Source organism: Poecilia latipinna, unplaced genomic scaffold, assembly GCF_001443285.1.
Source record: "Poecilia latipinna isolate Pla-1442-1.1 unplaced genomic scaffold, P_latipinna-1.0 Scaffold1115, whole genome shotgun sequence".
In the NCBI taxonomy this organism is placed as follows: domain Eukaryota; kingdom Metazoa; phylum Chordata; class Actinopteri; order Cyprinodontiformes; family Poeciliidae; genus Poecilia; species Poecilia latipinna.
Window position 1 is genome coordinate 82,731 of NW_015113731.1, and position 22,831 is coordinate 105,561.

General features: G+C 37.1%; 1 protein-coding gene across 3 annotated transcripts; it reads right to left on the minus strand.

Annotated features, from left to right (window-relative positions):
* Window positions 1–780: 780 nt before the first annotated feature.
* Window positions 781–21,783, minus strand: LOC106959747 (neprilysin-like). 3 transcript variants are annotated; one of them, XM_015052503.1, is made up of 23 exons: window positions 21,699–21,783; window positions 18,046–18,219; window positions 17,097–17,132; window positions 15,281–15,442; window positions 13,874–13,954; window positions 13,173–13,268; window positions 12,947–13,065; window positions 12,262–12,330; window positions 10,271–10,405; window positions 8,849–8,950; window positions 8,611–8,747; window positions 8,323–8,416; window positions 7,299–7,427; window positions 4,920–5,018; window positions 4,732–4,809; window positions 4,429–4,532; window positions 3,988–4,046; window positions 3,779–3,898; window positions 3,107–3,240; window positions 2,644–2,709; window positions 1,735–1,830; window positions 1,012–1,088; window positions 781–906 (listed from the first exon to the last, which is right to left on the minus strand). In XM_015052503.1, exons 2-23 carry the CDS (start codon window positions 18,176–18,178, stop codon window positions 807–809), a joined length of 2,226 nt encoding a protein of 741 aa, XP_014907989.1. In that variant the 5' UTR covers window positions 18,179–18,219; window positions 21,699–21,783; the 3' UTR covers window positions 781–806. The 3 variants fall into 3 exon arrangements, with proteins under 3 accessions (XP_014907989.1, XP_014907988.1, XP_014907990.1); XM_015052502.1 differs by having other exon boundaries at window positions 15,275–15,442; XM_015052504.1 differs by lacking the exon at window positions 12,262–12,330 and having other exon boundaries at window positions 15,275–15,442.
* Window positions 21,784–22,831: the final 1,048 nt, after the last annotated feature.

Here is a 22,831-nt window from a genome sequence, read left to right on the forward strand (position 1 = left end):
TCCGATCACAAGACTACAATGGTGGACCATTGTGCTAACATAAAACTCCAGATTTTATGCTGTTGTGTTGAACGAGTAATGCATTCAAATCAGGTGAACATAGATCTAACAAGGGTTAGCTACTATGTTACAAAACAGAAGACCCTGATCAGCAGCCATCAACATATTGTGACAATTCTGACTGTGTGATAATTTACTCAAACTAAAATGGTTCATGATGGGAAAACTGTAGAGAAAATCTGCAGACAAGCCAGAGGCTGAAAACAGTGGAGGTTACAGTAGAGGTTTATGAGAGTTCCAGCTGAGTCCCACATACGATACAGTGGTTCGGCCCTGTTGCATGTATGTGAGTGGGTAGGCGGCGTATTAATGCGTGAGTGGGTTGAGCACATTTTTCTGTCCGCCACTCTATTGCCTACTACTTGTAAAGCGTTTTGACTGAAACACACTCGCATATTCACCCACAAAACAAACACTGGCAGGCTCAAATGGGAAGCAAACGTGAAAGCAAACAGAATAAAACTTAAAAAAACAGAAGGAGTGATTGTATTCAATGAGCAGGAGATTGAAAGAGTTGATTTACTGAACAGCAGTGTTAGAGTGTGAGACAAACTTTAACAGCAGACAATAACCCATGAGGGTTATTCCTTTTGGGACAATAATCCGTCTTGGATGAAGTGCATGCTGCACTGCCTGTTCACCAGCTGTGGTCCATCCAGCAAAGAGCAAAGGGAAGTTTCCATCTCACTGCAGCCCTCCATGGAGCTCCAACAGTTAGAGGACAGAGGTATTATACCGACTTTAGGTCACCAAACATGACAAATGTTGTCAGAGACCATGTTGCTGCTTTTGTTGCAGTTGAATGCTTTGGCAAACTCTGGGAAGTTCTGAAGGGAGCCCAGTACTCTAGAGTATACAAAGGAGACCGGTGTTAGCAAGTGGACTTTGTGTGTCAGAGGGTTCTGTACTTTAAAGTCATGAAGTGCTTATTTCTGCGCTTCGTGTTATTACCTGAACATCACTGGACTGTGTATATCCATTTTAATGGAAATAAGAGCTTGCTGTGGTCGATATGATCCACACCAAATCTTAAAGAGATATACAGGATGTAAAGTATCAGACAAGTAGAGCTTCATGAATTCAATTACAGATGCGTCAGGTATCCCACTGTATTTCTGGCACCCCATCCCAAAAGCATATCCATTTTTGCAAAAGATAAATAGAAATTCTTACATTTTCTTGAACTGCAGTGCCATGTTGTGTTTTTCTTCTATTAGTTGAGTTATCTAGACCTGAGCTTTGGAAATGCCACTAGCTCACTTACTATGTTCCCAACTGTATACTGACATAAGTGAAAAATGTCCTTCATAAGAGATACTGCAGTTTTAAAGAGGTGTGTAGCAACGTCACAACTTTGAGATCATAGTTTTTGTCTTTTGTGAATGACATTCTTTTCAAGACAAAAAAAATAGGAACAGTTAATGACTAAAGTCACAAAGTTGGAGTTTTACTAAAGTGGTCAGGGTCATTGTGCACCTGCTATTAAAAAATGTTCAATTTAAGGCAAATTGTTTTACAAATTAAAGCAGGTCATAATTCTGTTACAGTAAAGCCTTATAAAGTAACTATTGAGCTAGGCAGAATTAATTATGTCAGGAATATTGATGAAAAATATTTAATACTGAACTTTAATAAGCATTTATCAATATTAAACTTTTTTGTTTGACTGATTACCTGTGCAAAGTTAAGAAAGAAGAGTTGATCATGTGAGAGGTCAGTCCCAGGCAGCCGGGGCTCCTCTCCATTCCTCTTCACAAATTTCTTGTATGCCTATAATAAAATGCAAAATTGTATATATCTTACACATAGTTAATAAATGTTTGATTTATTCATTTTTCAATAATGCACTACATTTATGTTTGCCTCCACAGCTTCTACGTTAAAGTACACATTTGCTATTACAATAGACATCTTGCCAATTCAGATGTGTTAAAAAAAAAAGTAAAATCTCTTTTTCAGAGTATTAAACTAGTCAGAATTTTGAGGTTAATTTTTAGTTTCTAGTGTTTAGTCCAGTTTGATTTCTTTCTGCTTGTAGTCTTGCTCTTTCCCGACCCTTTTCAGCCTGAAATGATTACTATTAATAATTGTTAAATAATTACTGACTGTTCCCTAACAGACAATGTTGTCATTGCAACCTGGCTGTGCCTATATGTGGTGCACTAATGAACAGGAAGAACATTAAAATTTTCATGATGCACCAGACCAGTCACTGGTCAGGGCTGCTCAAGCAGAAAATTATACGACAATGATGACAAAGCAATTTCTCTTTGCATCTCTAATCCAGAGTAAATATCTTGAAGTAATGTTTATGTAAAATTGTATTTTACCAGTTCTTACTTTACATACAAAACAATGTCATTTTTTATGCTTAAATAACATTTAAATCTTTTTACAGAGTTTTAATGACTTTAGACTGGTTAGTGACCCTCTGTTGATCCAGAGTCACAGTACCAGCAATCACACCTTCATACAACCTAACAAACATGTCAACACCCTGACAAACAAACTTCAATTTTTGTTTCAAGTTGCATGGACCAGGTCACATATGTAAACAAAAACATTTCCACAGCATCTCTTCACCTGGTACGCCTGTCGAATCCCTGCATTGTCAGCTATGTTCTCACTGAGGGTGTTGTTGCCGTTCAACTAAGGAGAAAATAAAGGTGCAGAGTGCAAAAAGTGATGAACAAACTTGAAAGTTTTCTCTCCATATTTTCAGTAAGTTGCAGATATCAGTTTCTGGGTTATAAGAACGAATCACCCAGGGAATAAAAGAAGCTTTGTTCAAAGGAGCAGTACAGAGGAGGAAGGATAAAAGGAGAAGTACTCATATGTCAACATAAAATACTAAAGACACCTAAAGCAGAGAGAAGATAAAGTTGCAAAATAGGAAAGATTGATAAAGGACAGATGGATAAGCTGGCAAAGGCAACAGGAATTCTGGTAAAATCAATGAAAGTGAGGTTAGTTGGAATTTTGCATGTAATGTTCCAAACAAGTAGGAAACAAAAGACATGTTTGAGAAAAGAAGCAGTGAACATACATGTAGACCATTAGCCAGGTCCCAGGAAAACTTGCTGTACTGGTTAGCGAAACACCTTGAGAGTTCCAGGAATTTTCTAAAAGATTGAGGAGTCCACCAGTTCTTCAGATTGCCGTCCTTGTCATACTTGCTACCTAGAGACACAGAACAGATGTCTGGGAGTTAGAGATGGGAATATTAACATGCATTTATACTCCAAAAATAATTAAATAATGAAAACTGCAAGTATGACCCCATTTGCAAATTTTAATATATAGATACATTACCAGTAACGTGTAACAAAGGGCAACATGTTCATCTATGGTCCAAACAGCCAGGCGAAACCTCTGCACTTCCCCTGTTACACTAAAATGACTAAACTGTAAAACTGAACGTTGGAATTTTGTTGTTTTGAAACTGTAAGCTTCCTATGGCTAAAAATTATTGTTAGATATTAGAATTTGTTTTTTTTACGTGTAAATAAGAATGCAGGTGGCAAACCTGAGGTGGAAAATTATTTACATTACAATTCAAATGCAAGAGACTGTATAACAAAAAAAAATCCTGAGGCCAAAGGCATCATAAGGTGAAACAAAGCTCTTCTCTAAGTGGTACTAGTTACAGGGGGAAGTTCACAGACTAATGTAATCCAGTAAAACTGAAAGGGAGAACAATGAAGTGGAAAATTCATACCTTTGTCATCAAAGCCATGTGTAATCTCATGACCGATTACCATGCCAATTCCACCGTAGTTGAGAGATTTAGGCTGGCCTTTGCTAAAGAAAGGGGGTTGAAGGATACCAGCAGGAAACACTACAGACAGAGAAAGCAGTTTTAAATGCCAAAATAGATCAGGCTTTATGTTTTATGGCTGAACATAATTTCCAGTGCTTATTTGGTACCTATTTGGTTTTTGCTGGCTGAGTAGAAGGCGTTGACAACAGCAGCTCCAGTTACCCACCTTGAAAAAATAGATTAAAACATTGAGAGCGGGTGTTATTAAATGATGACACTATGAAAAAGCACCGAGGCAAAGTAAGAAGGCTACTTGAGTAAAAACGTGGAAAATTAACATACAGCTTTTAAAACCCAAAGTCAATGTAGGACTCCCTGCTGTTAAAGCTGAACTCTGAATGCATGTGGGAGTTTGTGTGGTAGAAAGTGAACACACTTCACAAAGAATAAATGGGGTAAACACTGTAGTAGGTCACTCTGCTGGGATCATAAATAAGACAGGTGATTTAAATACCAAACAATGCACTTTTCATTTACAACACATCTGGAGTAAAGCTGGTAAATCCATCGACCCCACAAAAAAACAAACAAACAAACAAACACTTTACTCATCCTTGTTGACTTTTTCTCGCAATTTCTGCAGGTATTTCTTGGTCCCGTACTCCAGGTTCTGCAGGATGTTTTTAAAATACTCCTCTGCACTGTAGCTCAGCTGACACCAACACAGCCAGAAAAACATCATGACCGAGTGCTGATGAAAGCCATCAACACTAGGTCATGTATTCACGAGGGAAACTTGTTATTCACTGGGATGTTTTAGCTACGATAAGAAATGCAACTTCCCTAAAGTATTTTCTATTACAAGAACTTAGTGAAATATGGATAATGGTGTTTTTTTCATAAATATTTACATCTTTGTACTCATTGTTTAGATATTCGTCATTCATGATGTCGTCAGAATAACCAATGCGTTCACGGATAGCTTGGGCCTGGAAAAACAACAACAAATGAACACAAAAAAAGTCAAAAAAGACTAAAACTGGTTTACTTGTTGTTGTAGATAGAAAAATAAGTTGATTCTTGAAAATGAAATTCACACCTTCTCTTCCGCTGCTCTTTTGGTCTCTTCATCCATCCAGGCGAGGTCATTAAGGTTACTAATGAAAACTTCCCGAATATCTTTAATCATCTCCTCCATCTAATCTCCCAACACACCAAAGAGAGCAAATGTCACAAGATGCCAATGATGGAACAGGAAAATGCATCATAAAAAGGTTCTCTGGTCTGCCGTTTGTTTCTGTTCATCAACTCAAATTGGATCAGAAATAAGACAAATATAACTTCTGTCAAAATATTAACACACTTCCTAAAATGATTAGGCCTTTCATATCCACATACCAGAACGATTCAGACTTGCATATTAGACTGTTCATTAATTTGTAATTAATGGCAACTGCTTTGACATTATGGCTTTAAAAACATTATATTCTGAATTTTTTTATATTTCCATCAGGATTTTTCTTGGAGGACTTGACCATACACTTGACTAAAAGAAATAAAAATATGCTCCACTTAAAATATTTCCTTTTTCCCCAGATGGCAAAGTCATTGTCAGTTGACCTGTTAAGATTTTTCCAAAACCAGGAAATAATCTGAGCTTTCCCTTAGTGTTGAAAGAGATAGGGATGACTGAATACAAACTTCTGAATTTAAAGAAAATTACAAAAATAAAAGACACCTCGAAGTTTCCTGTCATTTAGGAAATATAAATATTTTTGGTTATTCTAATGGATCTAAAACAAGATATGTTTGGTCTAGTTTAACTTCAAACAGTGAGAATTATTTTTTTTTTGCCTTTCTATGCTGAACAATTCTTGTTCCAGATATAAAAGGGAAGGATATTAAAATTTATGATCTTACAATCAAGAGAAAGAAAAATAACTTCATAAGTTGTTTATTGATACTATTGTCATTACACTCCGTTTCAAACCTGCATAGTGTTGTTGAACATCTACAATAATTTTTTTTTTCCTTGAGGCTTTTTTTTGTAATGTTACCCCCAAGGGTTTCCACATTTTTAAATGCATTGCTTCACATAAAGAATTAAATACTCTGAGCCCACAGCAAGAGAAAACCAGAAAACCCCTCGTCTCGTCACATTAGTGGACCCCTTGCTTACTCATTGCACAACCCTTGAAAAAAAAAGTTGTGGTTTGCCACAAACTGGCAGAGACCACACAGAGATTTTTCCAACAAGCCTTTAGGGGAGATTGTTATGTGTGGAGACATGGAGTCTTGACAAAAGTTCAGTCTGGAAGTTCAGCCTCATCAATCAGCGCCCGCCTCTCTGCAACCTGGACCTATCGGCGCGGACCAAGCCTCGCTCCAGCCAATCATCGTTTGGGCTTCAGTTCAAAAGGACCTTCACCCATAGCCTCCTCTGCTCACCAGCTGCGATCAACCCACCTCCACCCCATCTCCACCTTCTGCTCCCGGCTCTCAGGCCTCATCTTCCTCCGACCGCCGCCACCAGTACAGGCCCCGGGGGGTCTACATTCCTATGCTGCATCAGGAATGTTCATCGAGCTCATCGACATCCAGCTCACCAGAACGCCAAAGGACTTTTTATTTTTATGATCATTTTGTCATTAAACTCTTTTAATCGCCTTCTTTCTCCGTTTGAGTCTCTCCAGTTTGAAATGCAGTTTGTATAAATTTCCCAATAAACCATCACTGATTTCATCTTAGTTTTACACTGAAAGCTTCCACTTAGGTGTATTTATATCAGATATGCATGGTGAAAAGCTGAAACTAGAGCTAAAAAGAAACATGCTGCTTATAGGCTTGGAGTGCTTTATTTATTAATTAATGTCCCAGTACACTGAATGTCTCTTGACTGCTGATATATAAATATGTAAGGAGACGGTCTGGTGATAATCTGAATGATTGATCAGCTACTTCCCACAGAAAAAGAAAACATATTCAAAAAATCTAATTACTTATAGACGCATAAATCTCCTCAGAAATAATTTCTATAATGGATTCATCTATATGTAAGGGATTTCTAACTTTAATCTCAGAATTCTGACTTTGACCCGTCGTTACTTTTAAGCATCTCAACTTCCATAAAGATGTTTGCCTACTCAGGGTCACTCATACATGACACAGTATTGCGGCAAAGCCTGCGTGTCCACGCGTGTGCGTGGACACGCAGGCACACAGTTGAGATTTACAGTGTAGGCGGTGTGAGCATAACAAGGACACCTCATTCAGCTGCTTCCAGTGGATGCAAACACGACAACACTGAGGCACAGACACGAGACAGGTGACAAAATCACAGATTTCTCTTAACCATGTAGTTCTGTATATGGATACATAAAAACACTCACTATTTTTATGTCATCAGTTCAGACTGTCAATGTAAAAGAAAGCTGTTCAGTAAAACTTTATTAATCGGTCCAGTTCAGCCTCTACCTACCAGCTCTTTGCTGTTCTCAGAGAAAGCCTCCTGCACGTAGAGCCGTCCCACAGCTTTGTCCAGGTTGCTGTTGACGTACAGTGCGCACCGTCGCCACACGGCCTTCTCTGATGTTTTACCGGTCAGAACCTATTGCGAAGGTGATGAGACAACATAATGAATGAAGGAGAAACTTTGTTCAAATAAAAAAACTGATTTCCATTTTAGGAAGTAGAGTGAAAGAAAAAGGATGGGTTATGAAAAAAAACTTACAAGAATCTATAAAAAAACAAGAAATAAAGCACCGCATCGCCTAAACATTTTAATAAACAACCCCAGATCATAGCACTGCCCCACAGGCTTATCCAGTAGGTGCCAGGCATGAAGGGTAATAACTTCACTTGTCTCTCTTCTTGCCCTGACGCGCCCATCACTCTGGAAGATGGTAAATCTGAACTCAGACCACATCATGATCTTCTTCCGTTGCTCCAGAGGATTTTTTTTTTCCATTTAGCCTCACTGACTAGTTGTTTTCTAAAGACTACACAGCTGTTCAGTTGCAATCCCTCGAGTTCTCATTGTGTGTGTGGTAATGTGTTTACTTTCACTATTAAACACAGCCCAGAGTTCTAGTGTTGTTTTTCTTCTATTTGATTTCACCAAACGTTTAAGTGATCACCGATCACGATCATTCAGGATTCTTTTCCAGCCACATTTCTTCTTTAGTAGATTCTGCAATCTCCTTAGATGTTTTCTTGTGTTTGATGGATGTCAGTGATTGGACCCTTCTCAAACACACCGACATCTGTTCCATGACCAAAGGGTAAATTTATGACAGACATCTTCCTTGTTTTAATGACATTTCAGAGTCTGTTAAATGTAACATCTATTAGACTTCCTTGTACCTTTTTCTTTTCAACAACTACAAGTAATGTTTTACACCTGTACAATAACTTTCCACTTTGAAATTGTTAAGACATTGCAAGGACATTCATGAAAGTAGTTTTCCCAAGTCAACATGTCAAGGTAATATCAGGCTGCGTACCTTGTGGAAAGCGTTCCTGGTGTTTCTGTAAGGTCGGCTGAGCCCCTCTACCATTTTCATAACAAACCGCCAAACCACATAGTTTTGCAGATCCCTGAGAGAAAAAAAAATGCAGAAAGGACAAGGAGATCGACATGATCCTGCAGTGATCTAACAGCAGAGTGTGACCAGGTTTTTCTAACCGCATCCTGTGACTCTGACCTTGGCAGAAACGCATACAATTACTGCACAGGTAAGCAATTTCTCTGAAAAACAATAACCATCTCTGACTTGTATAATCTTACACACCTCTTGGTGTATTTGGCTAATACACCTTTGAGTTTTACGAAATAGCTGGGGTAGTTGTTGATGATTTTCTCCGATTCAGGAACCTTGATGTTCACGGTGTCCATTATCTTAGCTGTGAAGTAACTCCAGTTGAATTTCTTCAGGTTGAGCCAAAACACACACAAACAAACCAAGTTTGAGATATTTAACACTAAGTTTAAATAATAGCAATACTCACGAGCTAAGATGTTAGCATTACCTGAGAGTCAATTTCAAGAGTGAAGTTTCTGTTCAGCTCCCTCAATTCCATCTTGTTGTAAAGCAACACTTGATCACTCTGAAGCAGCAGTGGGTCAGTGGCCTGGGAGAAAAGGAAATGCAACAAAACGAAACAAAAGACTAGAGTTTAAAAATCTCATAAAAACTCTGAGTCCCCTACACATTTACACTCTTGGTTCATCTCCAGACGCATGAAGCATGTGCAGCCCAGGAGGCCTCAGGTCTGTAAATGTCAGCGTTTGAATGGTTTAACTGCTTTGTAATACTGAGAGGCAGAGTGGAGGCAAAGCAAAGCATGTGAGCAACAGGAGAAGCGCAGCCTGACAAAACAGGGTTGCAAATCTGTTGATTTCTAGGAAATTCTTGCTGTGACAGGTTAACAAGCTTGTCTCAAAAAGATTTGTATATGCCCAGAATTATTTTGTACTGTGAACTTTTTCACAGTACAATGATGCCATCATCATTTTCAATGTGCCGGTCACATAAATGCCTAATAAATATGCAAGGGCTTTAAAATACTAAATGGATAAATGTGGCCACACCTCTTTGTTATAATATTTGACTGTTCCACTATTTTAGCTGTACAAGCAGACCAGATGTAAAACAAAAACAAAACAAAAAGAAACAGCATGTATACAGAAAAATGGTAGGGTTTTGGAGAAACCACAAAGGGGTAATATTATTTTCCCCATGGAGGTTGCTGACAAGAAAAGCTCTAAGTCCCCAAACCATACCTTTTTGTTTACATTGAATACTGCAAAGGACTTAGTTTTTTGGGGTTTTTTTGGGCTGTGCCTTAGACATGATCAGTGTCAGTAGCTGTCTTTAAATGAGTTCCAAATCCAAAGTTTCCACATCCCAAAGTCCAGTACCGGTAGAGACCAGCACCGGCTGCCTTTCTATGAGTGTCTTCAGGGCAAACACTACGACTGTTGGATCGAAGCAGACCATCGATCCAGAGAAGATAGAGGCTAAGGTGGAAGAGCTGTAGAGCAGCTCCTGGGAAGTAATTTAATTATTACATGAGATAATAGGTCTAATAGGGCTTTTAGGGCTTTAGATAACATTTTGAGCAATTTTTCTTTGTGTTGTAGTAATACCTTTTTACTTCATTAAAATCATTAAGGGGAACTTAGTGTGATTAATAATGTAGCTATTGGATGAATAAATCAATAATGAATACATAGAGTTTGTTTTTTTATCATCAGTAATTAAGTGGAGAGTTGTTTATCTGATTTGACTAATCAAAGTGTTTTAGGTTTGAGCAACAAATTATTAACATTCACTCCTTACTGAGGGAAAAAACAAACTGCGAAAGTCCTATAGTTAAACAAAGACAAGAGCAAACACCAAACTGTGCATCACATTTCAGCTTAAGTGATCTCTGAAAGAATATGCTCACACTGACGATGTCTCTCTCCAAATCCACAACTCGTGTCACCTCTGCTTTTATGTCTGTTTCGCTGATTTTCAGTCCCCGGTCAGTGCGGATCAACTTTGCCAGGTCAAACATGAACTTCTCATAAGCTCGACATGCCTGTAAAGCACATTTTATAATAATAATGCTTGTTTTCCCAAAACAAAAAGTGTCTCCTCGCACCAATGCACACTGTTGCTACAGCTACTTCTTATAGCTGCTTTTTGTTTTATCAAATCAACAGTTCACATTCAGCTGTAAAATAAAACCAGAAGAGAGGATGTCTGTTCCAGTAACAACATTTGGTCTGTCTTGCTTTTCTCTCTTGCTCTCGATGAAGGCGGATGCTTTTTTCCTCTGTTCCCTCTCTGCCCATGCCTGCCCTGCTTGCTCTGTTTTTGTCCTGTCTTTTTCTATATTTTTGGAGCCTGTCTTTGCACATCATCCAAATCTACAAATTATGGATCTGGTCAACCAATCTCTCAATGCAATTGATCAAATTTTTGATGAGAAATCTGGGCACAGGAGAGCCCTCTTGTCCTGTGGGGACAAACCCGGCAGGATTCACCCTGGATTTATTCATGATAACAGGATTTCTGCTGTTTGGAGCTTGTGGATTCCTGGATTATCAACAAATTTGTGACGGACTTGGCCGAACTAGCAAACACTCAGACTGTTGGTGTGGACAGAGACGAGGACTCTAAAACTCACTAACGAGTTGGAATTGATCTTGGAGAAGTTGCTAGTTTCTAGTTGCTAGTTTCTAGTTGCTAGTTTCGGTTCAGTGGAACGACCAAACTAATTTGGATAATTGGGAACTGAGATGTATCGGAGAGACTTTAGGGAAGATTGAAATTTATAATCTTCCCGACCTAAGACATTCTGTTTCTGAATTGGCTTTTCCCGTGTGGCCTTGGAAAGGCTGCATATCTCTAATCTCCTTGAAGATATGTAAACACAATGCTCTTTCCCACTTCACCCCCTCCTGTCTCCATGGAGCCGTGGAGCTGGGCGTTCCCAAGGACATCATTCCTCGATAACACCTCTATCGGACTTTGCCAGGAGGCTCAGCCACCTGGTTTCATGGCCCTTTTATGTCACCGCCTTCACTCATGTCTCTGTTTTGCCCTTTGTTTTGCCTGAATGTTGCGATTTGCCCTAATGTGTCCTTTCCTCTTTTTTGCGCTCTATCCTTTGGTTTGTTATTTTGTTTGTATTTCCTTTTTATTCATGTAAAGCACTTTGAATTGCCTTGTTGCTGAAAATGTGCTACATAAATAAAATTACCTTACAGAGATTTTCTTCCCCACTTTTTATTTACAACAAACCACTGAAAGGCAATATTTTTCCCTATAGCTTAATCCAAACTATTGCATTTAAGCAGTGCAAAAATGTTCAATCATGATGGTGATGCTTTAATTGGGTTGGACGATCTGGCTAAAAAACATCACAATATGACCGTTTTGTATCAGTTAATAGACAATTATTGATATATTGATTGATAGGTCTTTTTGTGTTTATTAGTTGAAATACTGCCAAACTGGCAGTATGAACTTTTCTGTTTCATCCACAGTGTTCACTCTATGCCATTGTTTATTGTTCAGCAGTTATGAGACACAATGGTGAAACCTTAAAGTGCTGCTGCACAAGTTTCTCAACAGGTTGTTGCTTGGCTGATGCCGTCTTCCTTGCATTCTGTCCCAGAATGCAGTGTGGTTCTGGATCGGAGTTCAGTGAATTTGTTATATATTGAATTTTCTATTAGATGTACTAGCTATTAATATTGATCTTGTGTCTGTCACGATATAGTTCATTGATTTTGTTGTTCAGTCCTATGCTTTATGAAACACCAGCTTTCCATGTTACAAAATCTTTCAACAAAATAAATCAGCACAAGCACAAATTAACATTTTCTACTGCTTTGGTTAAGAGTTACTTACACATGACCAAATAACTATTTAAACATTTCAGCACACCTCTGCAAAGCGACCCTTGCAGGTGTAGTAGTCTCTGGACAAGAGGCCAAAGGACATTTGCTGGTCAAACTGACAAAGAATAGAAGACAAAAAAAATCAAGACAATATTGTAGTTACCAGAAATAAAGACCATTATGTAACCAGTTTTGCCCAACAGATTGAACTCTCTCATTACAAGACCCACTTGTTCAAGAATTTAAGTACGTCTGATTTATCAGCTACCTGTCTGCATACAATATGAAAATTAAATATTGTTTGAAAGTTTTTTTTTTTGTTTGTTTTAATTGGTTGAAATATTGTCAAACTATTGTTACTTTTCCTATTGATGCCAAATATTTTATTGTTTTCCAAATTCCGGGGATCTTTGCAACACAAAAGAACAAAATCAGCCTTTGTATTTTAAAGAAGGTGATTTATTCCTCAAATTTCAATGCATATACTGTACTAAAACTTTTTGGACTGTGTTTTAGTCCAAAATCATATTTTTGTAATGTTCAAATCTTCTGGGAGATTGTGTTTTGAGATTTTTATTGACTGTAAGTCCAAATAATCAAAACTGAAAAAACAAATATACTTGAATTGCCGTTTACCCACTCTGTCAAAATTAGTGAAAAATTAACATACTGAATTCTAATTTACTCAGATGCGCTTTTAGAGGTTTTACACCCGCAAGCTTTGTACGTACATAAATGATGTGTGAAGTGGAGTCTCCGTCATCAATGTAAACGAAAAAGTAAACCAGGACTTGTGTTGCATATTTCCAATTTAACCTGGCAATGACATCCTCTAACCTCCAGGTTTTCCCTGAAGAAATAAGATCGGAGGAAGGAGGATGTGCGAGGGAAGAACTGCAATAAGAGATTTATAGCATGATGGCAGCGAGAGGAAGAAAGGTAAAAAAAATGCAATACCATAGTCATCCTCCCAGTTGTCCACAGCCATGGGCCACTCAAAGATGTCTGGCAGCATGTCGAGCAAAGGAGCCCCTCCTTTCTGCTCAATTAATCCTATACAGTGCAGTATTGATGAAAGTCAAACAGGAATCAGCTTGCATACAGTAATTTTACACAAGCTGAAAAAGTAAAATCGGAACATGCTGAATTAAGATTCATTCTAATTTCTAAATTGAAATTGTAACCCTGTAAGACCCATTGCTGTAACTTTACAACATATCTATTTCAAACAAAAAAAATTGTAAAAATTATTATTTTTATTCTAGGTTTTTACTTAGAAATTGAACCTGTTTGTTCAGTCTTGGAATACTAATGGACAATTTATTCTCCAACTTGAAAAACAGTGGCAAATGGCAAATAAGCAATAACCAAGATCTCTGAGTACCACATTAATTAAAACGTAGTGAGTAAAACGTTTAAGAGTTTTGGCTGGCCATTACAATTTCTAGATCATGTATACATATGTAATGTTATGTACAACACTTTTACAAAATGGAAAGATGAGCATGTTTGATATTATATCTAATATTACATTTTTATCTTCCACATTCTGAAGAAACAGACAACCTTCAGGAATTGTACAAAGTGATGCCTATACAAAACATGATAGTTTATCTACAATGGATTAGTCCATTCACATCTCATGTCTGCTGACTCACTCTCGTTTGTGCAGGACTTGTAAAGTGTCTTTGCCTTGGTGAGAGCAGCAGCCTCCCTCTCCACCTTCTTTTCAAGGACACCTGCATATAAGCACAAACAAAAGGACATATGATTGACACTGCATTTGACCAATCATATTATGAAATGACTGTTCCCAAGCCAGTAATATCCAGAGAGTGTCATGTAGCTAATTTGCACATCCCATATTCTTTCTTGAATATATTTTACTGGTCAACGCAGCCACTAAATCTAAAATAACAGATGTTACAAGATTTCTGTCACAGGGATATATGGCACCTTGGGGTTTGTTTTGACATGAAGAAATCAGCTTCGTGCAAAACTAATGTATCCTTAGTGTGTCAAACTGAGCAGAAAGTTAGAGTCTGTGTGCCCTTGTGCGTAAAGGCATTTACGGGATTTTTTTTCTCACCAGTGTTTTGTCAATATGTGTCAAAGCGAAATATATTTCTTCAACGAAACGTCAAAATGAGTCACGAGAGTGAAGTATTTTTACATACAGTACTTTGTGACTGACTGAACTGATTTTACTCCTGCAGAATTTCACAAAGGAACTCAAAGAAACCAGTTAGTGTGTTTTTCATTCTCAACTTGTCTTAGATTTATCTCCAACAATGTGTGTGTGTGTGTGGTATGTGCATAGTGTGTAATAAAAACTATCAGAGCTTGCTTATGTTCTTAATTCCAAGGTGTAACCACTTCAAGATGCCTTTAACTGAAATATTTTTTTGAATAAAGTTAACTTGCCTTGTTGTTTGTAATAGTAGTAATAGACTTCTGCTCAACTGCAGTCCACACAATATGAATATCCCCCAAACTCTGAAATAGGTCATTTTCTTTTTTTTAATAATCAACTAGAGGACTCAACCTCAAGTCCTCAGGAGATTTTGTTCTGCAACTTTTAATGACTCCAGTGCTTCAAAACATCAGAATTCATTTTCTCATTATTATCAGGAACTTTACTGTGTTGAGGGAAAAAAAAATCCCTCAACACTATGGTCATGTCTGTGTTCAGGGAAACAAGCTGTTGAGTTTAATATCTCTCTCTTTTTAAGGCTACAATTACAAGCATACTTGTGCACTTTACTTAAAAACACTTTCTTCCATTCAACCTTAATACAGCACTGTAAAAGCAGCATGCTTCTTTAGAAACAATCTTTTGTAGCTTCCTTTGTTGAATATATCAATGACTTTACTGGACAACTGTTAATGAAGCACTCTTTCCCTTGAATGGTCACAACATGGAATGGCACAGAAAGTATTACAATTTTTTATTAAAATTTACAGAGAAAAGAAAAATGCTTCAGATATATATCTGAGTTTTAGATGGATTATTGCATAATTCGTACTCTTGAACAACAAAAAAAAACCTTCTAAAATACTGTCACCTTTGAGGACGACTTCCAACTCGGCTTTTAAGATGTTGTACAAGCCATATTTGGCGTGGGTCTCTGGGATGATGTTCTTTTTCAGCCATCCTCCACAGGAATATTGATAGAAGTTGTCACAAGGATCCACGCTAGCATCCATCTTCCCAATGAGGCGAGACGCTGCGGGAAATTGAGAAGGCCAGCTTTACGTTTATTGGGAGGGAAAAACAAGTAAAAAATCTGAAACAAGTATGAAGTCATTTGCAACAGTATGAGCTGGAAGAAGCCCTATACAATTATGCAGATGAAATATAATTTAGTTCTGCAAAGTAGACTGTCAGGACTGTAATAAAACTTACAAAGAGAGAGCACTGGAAAGCAGGGAAATAAATGTCTCCTCAATTAAGACTCTGATTATCAAAAACTCCAAATGAAAATCCACACATGAAAAAAAATGAATCAGTCCAACATCACAGGTCGAAACAAGTTCAACTTTTAATTAGGTCTTTTTCATCAGCTACCTACAGCCACCTGATTAAAGATGCTCCAATGTCACCAATTAATACTCTGGCATTCTGGGAAATATGTTTAGTCATCTTACACCAAAGTGTTCAAAGAAAAGATTAGCTAAGAACCTGTTGAAGGATGAAGGCTGCAGCTGATCAGCCGAATGCTGGAAACAGGAAAAGCAGCTAAAAAGCTCTGGTTAGAGAGATCTAATCCTCCTACAGAGCTAAAGCGCCAAAATGCTCACTTCAGATACCAACACAAAACTTAATGCGTTTATTCCTCACTGAAAAGTGAGGTGGAATTGTTTAAGTTAGGGATAAACGCTAAGAATTTATTGAGGTTACTTTGATTATTTTCACTGATTCAATTAAAGAAAGTACATTTATCTGTGAATAATTTGCACTTAGTCAAACTACAGTTTAGCAAAGCTTGTTGCAAGGTAAGAGCTCTTTGTTGTAGGCCTTACAATAAAAATGGAAACTAAACTGTTTAAATGTTTAACTTGACAAATTGGGAAATCTTCTTTGAAGTCTCAAGTTTTCAGTCAGTATAGATTTAAAACAAAAATCAGTCTTGGTGTTTTGATGTTTTTGATCCCTATTAATTACACATTAAATGAAATGAAATTTAAAGCATTTTCCATTTTAGGATTTTTACTTGTCTGTATTTAATGTCCCCCTAACATTGTTTGAATTTGAATTTAAATGTGGATCTGAATCAACTGCATGAACTAGCAAACAAAATTCATGCTATTCTTGAATTGTTGTCAACGGACACCCAGCATCATTCTACTGGCTGCAAATTGGCTCCAGGATGAACTTTGGACACCCCCGTTTTATAACCTCTTGGATAAACGCCAACTTCTAAGACTTGGAACTCATAACCAAAAAAATATCACTAAACTAGATTGTTCCAATATCAATTATCGTCAAGTTTTCTGTTGTTTATCAAGGACACAAATAATTTTCAACATGACATTTAATAAATCAAATGTACATAGTAGGAAGATGAATCTTTTTTTTCTAAACTTAATCTCATTCTACATTATTTTATTATCTTTTGAGATGTTTGTTTCATTCCCTGTAAGAAGCAAACTCCTTGGTTGAATGAACATTTCTATATGTAGTAGGACTGACCATATCTGTTTCATTGTGGTTTTGACTGAAAGAGAACATGTCTGAGTCGTAGAGGCCGTTTTCAGTGAGCACGTCTAAAATGCTTCTGCTGCAGCCTCACTTCTCCCATGCCGGCTCCCTCTGGGAGAAGTCAAAGCCTTCAGGATGAAACAATAGAGAGAAAAAACAAACGAACACAAGCTGCTTACCTGACTGCGTGCAGTCAGCTGTGGTGCAGATTTCATCTGTAAGAGAACGTAAAACACATTTCCATTACTCGGTGGGTTTTTCAGCACTCAGTGGTGATTATACCTAAATCAGTTCCTTCTTCTGTATTTCTTTTTATTAATTACTTTGTTGCACACATGTAACGCAAAACTCCTCACAAATGTCACTTTCTTTCAGAAATGTGTCAATCAAGTGAAATTTGGATGCACTGTCACTCCAGCAGATTACAATTTGACCTTTAATGCAGCGCTCTGTGGGTTATATGAGTGAGCACACATAAAATGAACATAGTTGAGTGTAAACATGGCTACAAGCACAGCCAAGCCGCTCAGTGTTCATTTCCCTGACAAAGCAGCTTACACTATATTAAAGCACAAGACTCCAAAAATTAATAATAGTGGAGAATTTTCTACCCTGTCGTCCTGACCTCAGTGTTGGCTGCTAAGGTAAAAATTACTCAAAAAATGTCGGAGGTGATGACTTGAGTTCCACTACCTCTGCCATTATAAAACTGTTTGTCTGAGGTTTGCTCTAATCCCGCATGGGGGCAGAGGTGGCGTCATGTCAATCGGATGACCTTTTTTGTCAGGATTCTGCCATCATCACCTGTTGACCTTTATCAACTGTGTGATAACTGATACTCAAACCCTATTCAACTGCTTATTATACGCAGTTGTTAGATCATCATCCATTTTTCAAAATGACAAACATTCTCTAGGAAATATGCAGTTCCTAGAATCAAGCCTACATTTAGAAATTTGAGACATTGTTTTTGAATCAAAAAAACCTTTTTAAGGGGACGTTTGAAAACATATGCAAATTTTTCTTTTTCTTTTTTAATTCTGTCCCAGAGCACAGCGGATAAAAGCACACAAAACATATATAAGGAAAGGGCAACACTTGTGCATGATTCTTAATTGAAACACTCACTTGACTGAGTGGCAAACAAGATGAGGAGGACTACAATGACAATGACAAACAAAGAGACGATAGCAATGAGGCTGATTTCCAGAGAGGTCAAACGGGGCTTCTTTGCTGATTTTGGGGTATCGGTCTCTGTCATTGTCAGGTCTCCTCTGTCACCAGCCGGCTGTATCAACTCACCTAATAAGGGAAAAAAACATTAGTCAATTCATTAACAAAGCTGTTCCAGTCTCAGCTTCCTGTCACTCTTACTGAAAAAGGTCCTCTTTGCACCCAATTTCTCTAGAATCACTTGCCATCAGTTTCCAAACCTCCAGACCAGCATACAGACTTCAACAGAAGCTAAAAGGAAAGGCCTCAATGCCCCCGATAGACACTATGAGAACGTAGCTAAATGGCGAGGTCACCATCACTGTGGTAACCCACCACTTCGTGGAGTTGCTTTCATTGCCAAGCACTTCCATTTTCTTATAATACAGCTGACAGTTGACTCTGGAATATTTCAGTGAGGAAATTTCACAACTAGATTTGTTGTAAAGGTGGCATCCATTCACAGTTCCACTCTGGAATTCACTGACCAGTGTGACCCATTCATTCACAAATGTTTGCAAAAACAGTCTGCACGTCTCGGTGCTTAATTTTATACACCTGTAGCCATGGAAGTGATAGGAACATTTGATTCCGATAATTTGGATGGGTGAGCAAAAATACTTTTGGCAAAGGGAACAATGATGCAGAAAATCAGTCATTTTGTGGTCCCTCACTGACCAGAAAGCAAAGAGGAGGATGACTGGTGATTTCTCTTCCCTTACTGATAAGAATAAATAAATGCTACATTTTAAAGTATTTACTGACAAAATTACAATAGTGTTCAAAACAACCTATGTTTTTGCTTTACGGTGTAATAATTTATTGGCACACTTTACCTTGTTGTTGTCGTTAGAGCTTTCTTTGATTTCCAAATATATTAGTATGTGTGAGAGAATTTGTCAATGACAGGAATTAACTTAAAATAGTTGTAGATCAACGCTTTATGAAATTCGGTTAATTTACTTGTAGCTTAATGGCACGTGTATGTACGTCAAATTCAATATGGCGGACGCCATGGCGTATCGCAGCAACTGGCCGACCCGCTCATTGATTCGTCTATGTATTCATATCAACGATGCAATCTATTACAGAACAGTTCCTTAAAATACAGAAATAAATACAACTCTGATTTACTATTACTGTAAATTTAACATAGAAAATAAACACAAGCGAATAAATAAATAAATACATAAATATGAATCTCCTTTGTCAAAAATATTTTAAACTCAACAATGCAGAAAATCTGGAACCACTCTGAAGCTAACGTATTAAGTCGATAGCCTTGAGCTATGAATATGACTACTGCTAAATAATTTTAAAACAAAATAGTGAAAACAGACATTTCAAAAGACATCAGCAGCCAGACAACGCTGTAAGCAAAAAATTGCTTTATAGATTATTATTATTCATAATAAACAAACTAAAAATCTTGCCATGTGAAGTAAGCGTTTGCTAAAAGTATTTTCAACAGTTGTAGAATAAATATGACTAAAGTGGTAGGAAAAATATCGCTATGTGTAGATTAAAATGTTGGGTTGCAAAACAAACAAACAAAAAAACAAACAAAAGAAAGACGTGAAAAATTTACAGATTAGGTTCAGTTCACTTAGCACATTAAGGCCCATTAATAAAAAAATTTATTTTATTTTCTTTTACATTTTGAGGTCACTGTATGGTTGGTGTTCTAAAGTTACAAAAACTTTGTCAATAAAAACACTCTTACTTTTTCACTTGGCAGTTATTGATATCTTTTTATGTGTGGTTGCCTATCAATGGTAATAGTTTTAATTCTACTAAAGTGTATTCCTATTCTCGTCCACTTACATTTACGATAATTTAACTTGGTTTCATTATATGTCAAAGATTTTCCAACAGATATTTGGTTTGTGCAAATGCTACATTGAGTGGCTAAACAATGAAGCCTAATATCAGCTTTCTTTAAAAGTGGATTACTGTCCACATAAGATTATTTCTTACTACTTTACCCAACATGTCACTTCACTTTGAAATTTGGACAGTGACAAGGGACTTAAAGTTGCACTTCTGTCATTTGATCAAAATAAAAAGGTTAATCACAACTTAGTAAAGCAGTGAGCCATGTGATATTTAATTTGATGGGTTTTTTTCTCTCTTACCCGCCCCAGGAGATGCTTAGAGCTCATCCTTTGTGCCTTTTAGTCCCTTTATTAATTAAAAAGGATTTTTTTTTGTTGTTTGTTTGAATATGTTTAGAGAGGACATCTGATTTAAGAAACACCTTAAACTTGTTTGGTTAGGTCTTTTGGGATTGGAATTTAGAAAAACATAAACAGTACATGTGCCTTGGGCATGGTTGTGACTTACATGCACTTTCCAATAACAAGCCTACAAACCCTCTGTAGAGTTCACGGTTCCATCCCAACAACATAATCTTCTAATAGTTTGACTTGGAAACTTTCCTTCATAGTGGTTGCATCATAGTTTAATAATGACGACTAGAGACACTTTGTCTGTGCACAGCTGTCTTTCACTACAAAGTTGCTTTGTGATCTTTGTCAACTTGCTTCATGCTTCGGAAGCAAAAAGTCCGAACCATAACCTTCCTCGTTAACCTGGTCTCTGTTTGACACTAATGACAATAAACACACATAGTATACTTGAAAACAAGTACAAAATACGGTAAAAACATTGTCTGTTAGAATAGATTAAAATGTTTAGATACTTGCATAGCACATTTTTACTAGTATTACCTAGAATAAACTAAAGTTAATGTTAGACAACAAGTTTAAAGATAGTATAGCTCACCTTCGTATCCGTGAATGTATAACGAGGTGTATGTCTTAAAAACTTTCTCCAGCTTACGTGTTGGAGCTTCGGATCGATGTACATTATTAGCTATTAACTTGAACAAGCCCTGCGAGCACCGACTGTAAAACGGCATTTTCAATGGACCGGAAGCGACCGAGCCGCTTATTCCCGAACATAGAAGCTGATATGCAAAGAGCCCATTATCTCAAACCTTCTTTAAATTTATTGTTTCATTTCATTTTATCACCACCTACAGGTCAGGCGTAGTTACTGCAACATTCTGCGGCGTTCGTAGGAATGGAGACATTTTTGAAATATTATATTCCGAAGAGAGTTTTTGGAAACAACAAACTCAAAGCTTGTTCAGGCAAATTATTTGCTATCCCACATAACAAATTTGGTCTGGGCCAGATGTGGCCCACAGCAGCCTCTTACTGGCCCCACATGGCTGAATGAATTACATATTCCTAGCTCAAAGCTAACGGCTTTAGCCAGTAGGCTTGAACTTTGTAAATTATTAATCCTATTTTTTTTTTAAAGAGTCAAAACTGACATTTTAAAAACTACAGGCGTACACGTACACTAGCAGCCAAACAACACCGTAAGTGAAAACATTTAATTACTTAAAGTAACAAAAAACTAGGAGTTAGCTGAAAGTATTTTCAACGGTACAATAAGGGAAGTGTTTCAGGTGGCAGAAAAAATACAGCTATGTATAGATTAAAATGCTAAAAAAAAAAAGAAAAACAAACAGACCAAAAGAAGAGAGATGAAAAACTTACCGATTAAGCTCAGTTCAATCACACGAGCTCGTCACTATGGCGACGGAGCTGAAGAACGCAATTTGTTACGTACTTCACAAGGACCAGACGATACGGCGGTCATCTTCGAGCGGTCGTCCCTCCTACTTTGCTCAACCAAAATAGCAGAAGATGCCTCAGCACTGAGGGATATTGTTGTTCGGATCGATGGACTAATGACGTGAGGGCTCCACAAACAACATTTCACAAGTAAGATGGACATATTATTGTGTATATTTTGTGATTAGAATATTACTTTACTGTATTTATGTCCACCGGTGAGATACCAGCTAATATTAGCCACAGTGCTTGGTGTAATACGGGTTCAGCCCCGCTATGAAGGCTAACTGAGATTCTGTAAATCTAAAAAAATTTATTATTCTCTAACATTGACTTAGATTATCTGACACAAGGGCCTATATTAGAAATGAAACAATGTAACATATATTATAAAACTTATATTATGTGTTATAACATTCACCAGCAAACTTTACACAGGTGGTAAAGACTATTATTTATATGTAATTCTTTCACTCTGTCAAAAGTAAGATACATCCCAAATCTTCTGTTTTTGTTTTGAAGGTTTCCTAAAGACACGATGTGAGGAAGAAGAGGGAGATATCTATAAAGAGAGACGGATTCACTGCAGCACGGATGAATCTCGCATCGGATTTTGGACTCAATCTCAGCTGCTGAATCACTCTGAAGCTAGAACTCGTCGGCTGAAAAACATATACATATCTATATATATGTATGTACACACATACATACATATAAACATGTATTCAATATATATTATTCAGTATTAATCATTATTTATTTGTGTTTGTATAGTTATATAAATATGTATTGATATTACTTAATAATTTATTAAATAAATTATGAACAGCTGTGTGCTTTGTAATATGCTCATCATACATCAATATCAGAATATTCCATTCCTATTGTTATAGCCACTAAGCATATTTAAATATGCTGAAGTATGTATTAAAAACATACTTAAAAATACAGTTGTTTATAAATGTAGCTTTGATACATGTTTGAATAAGGTTTACAGTAACAAAAAAGCGCCTGTGCCTGCTAAACACGTAACGCTGAGTGGAGTGGTGTACCGC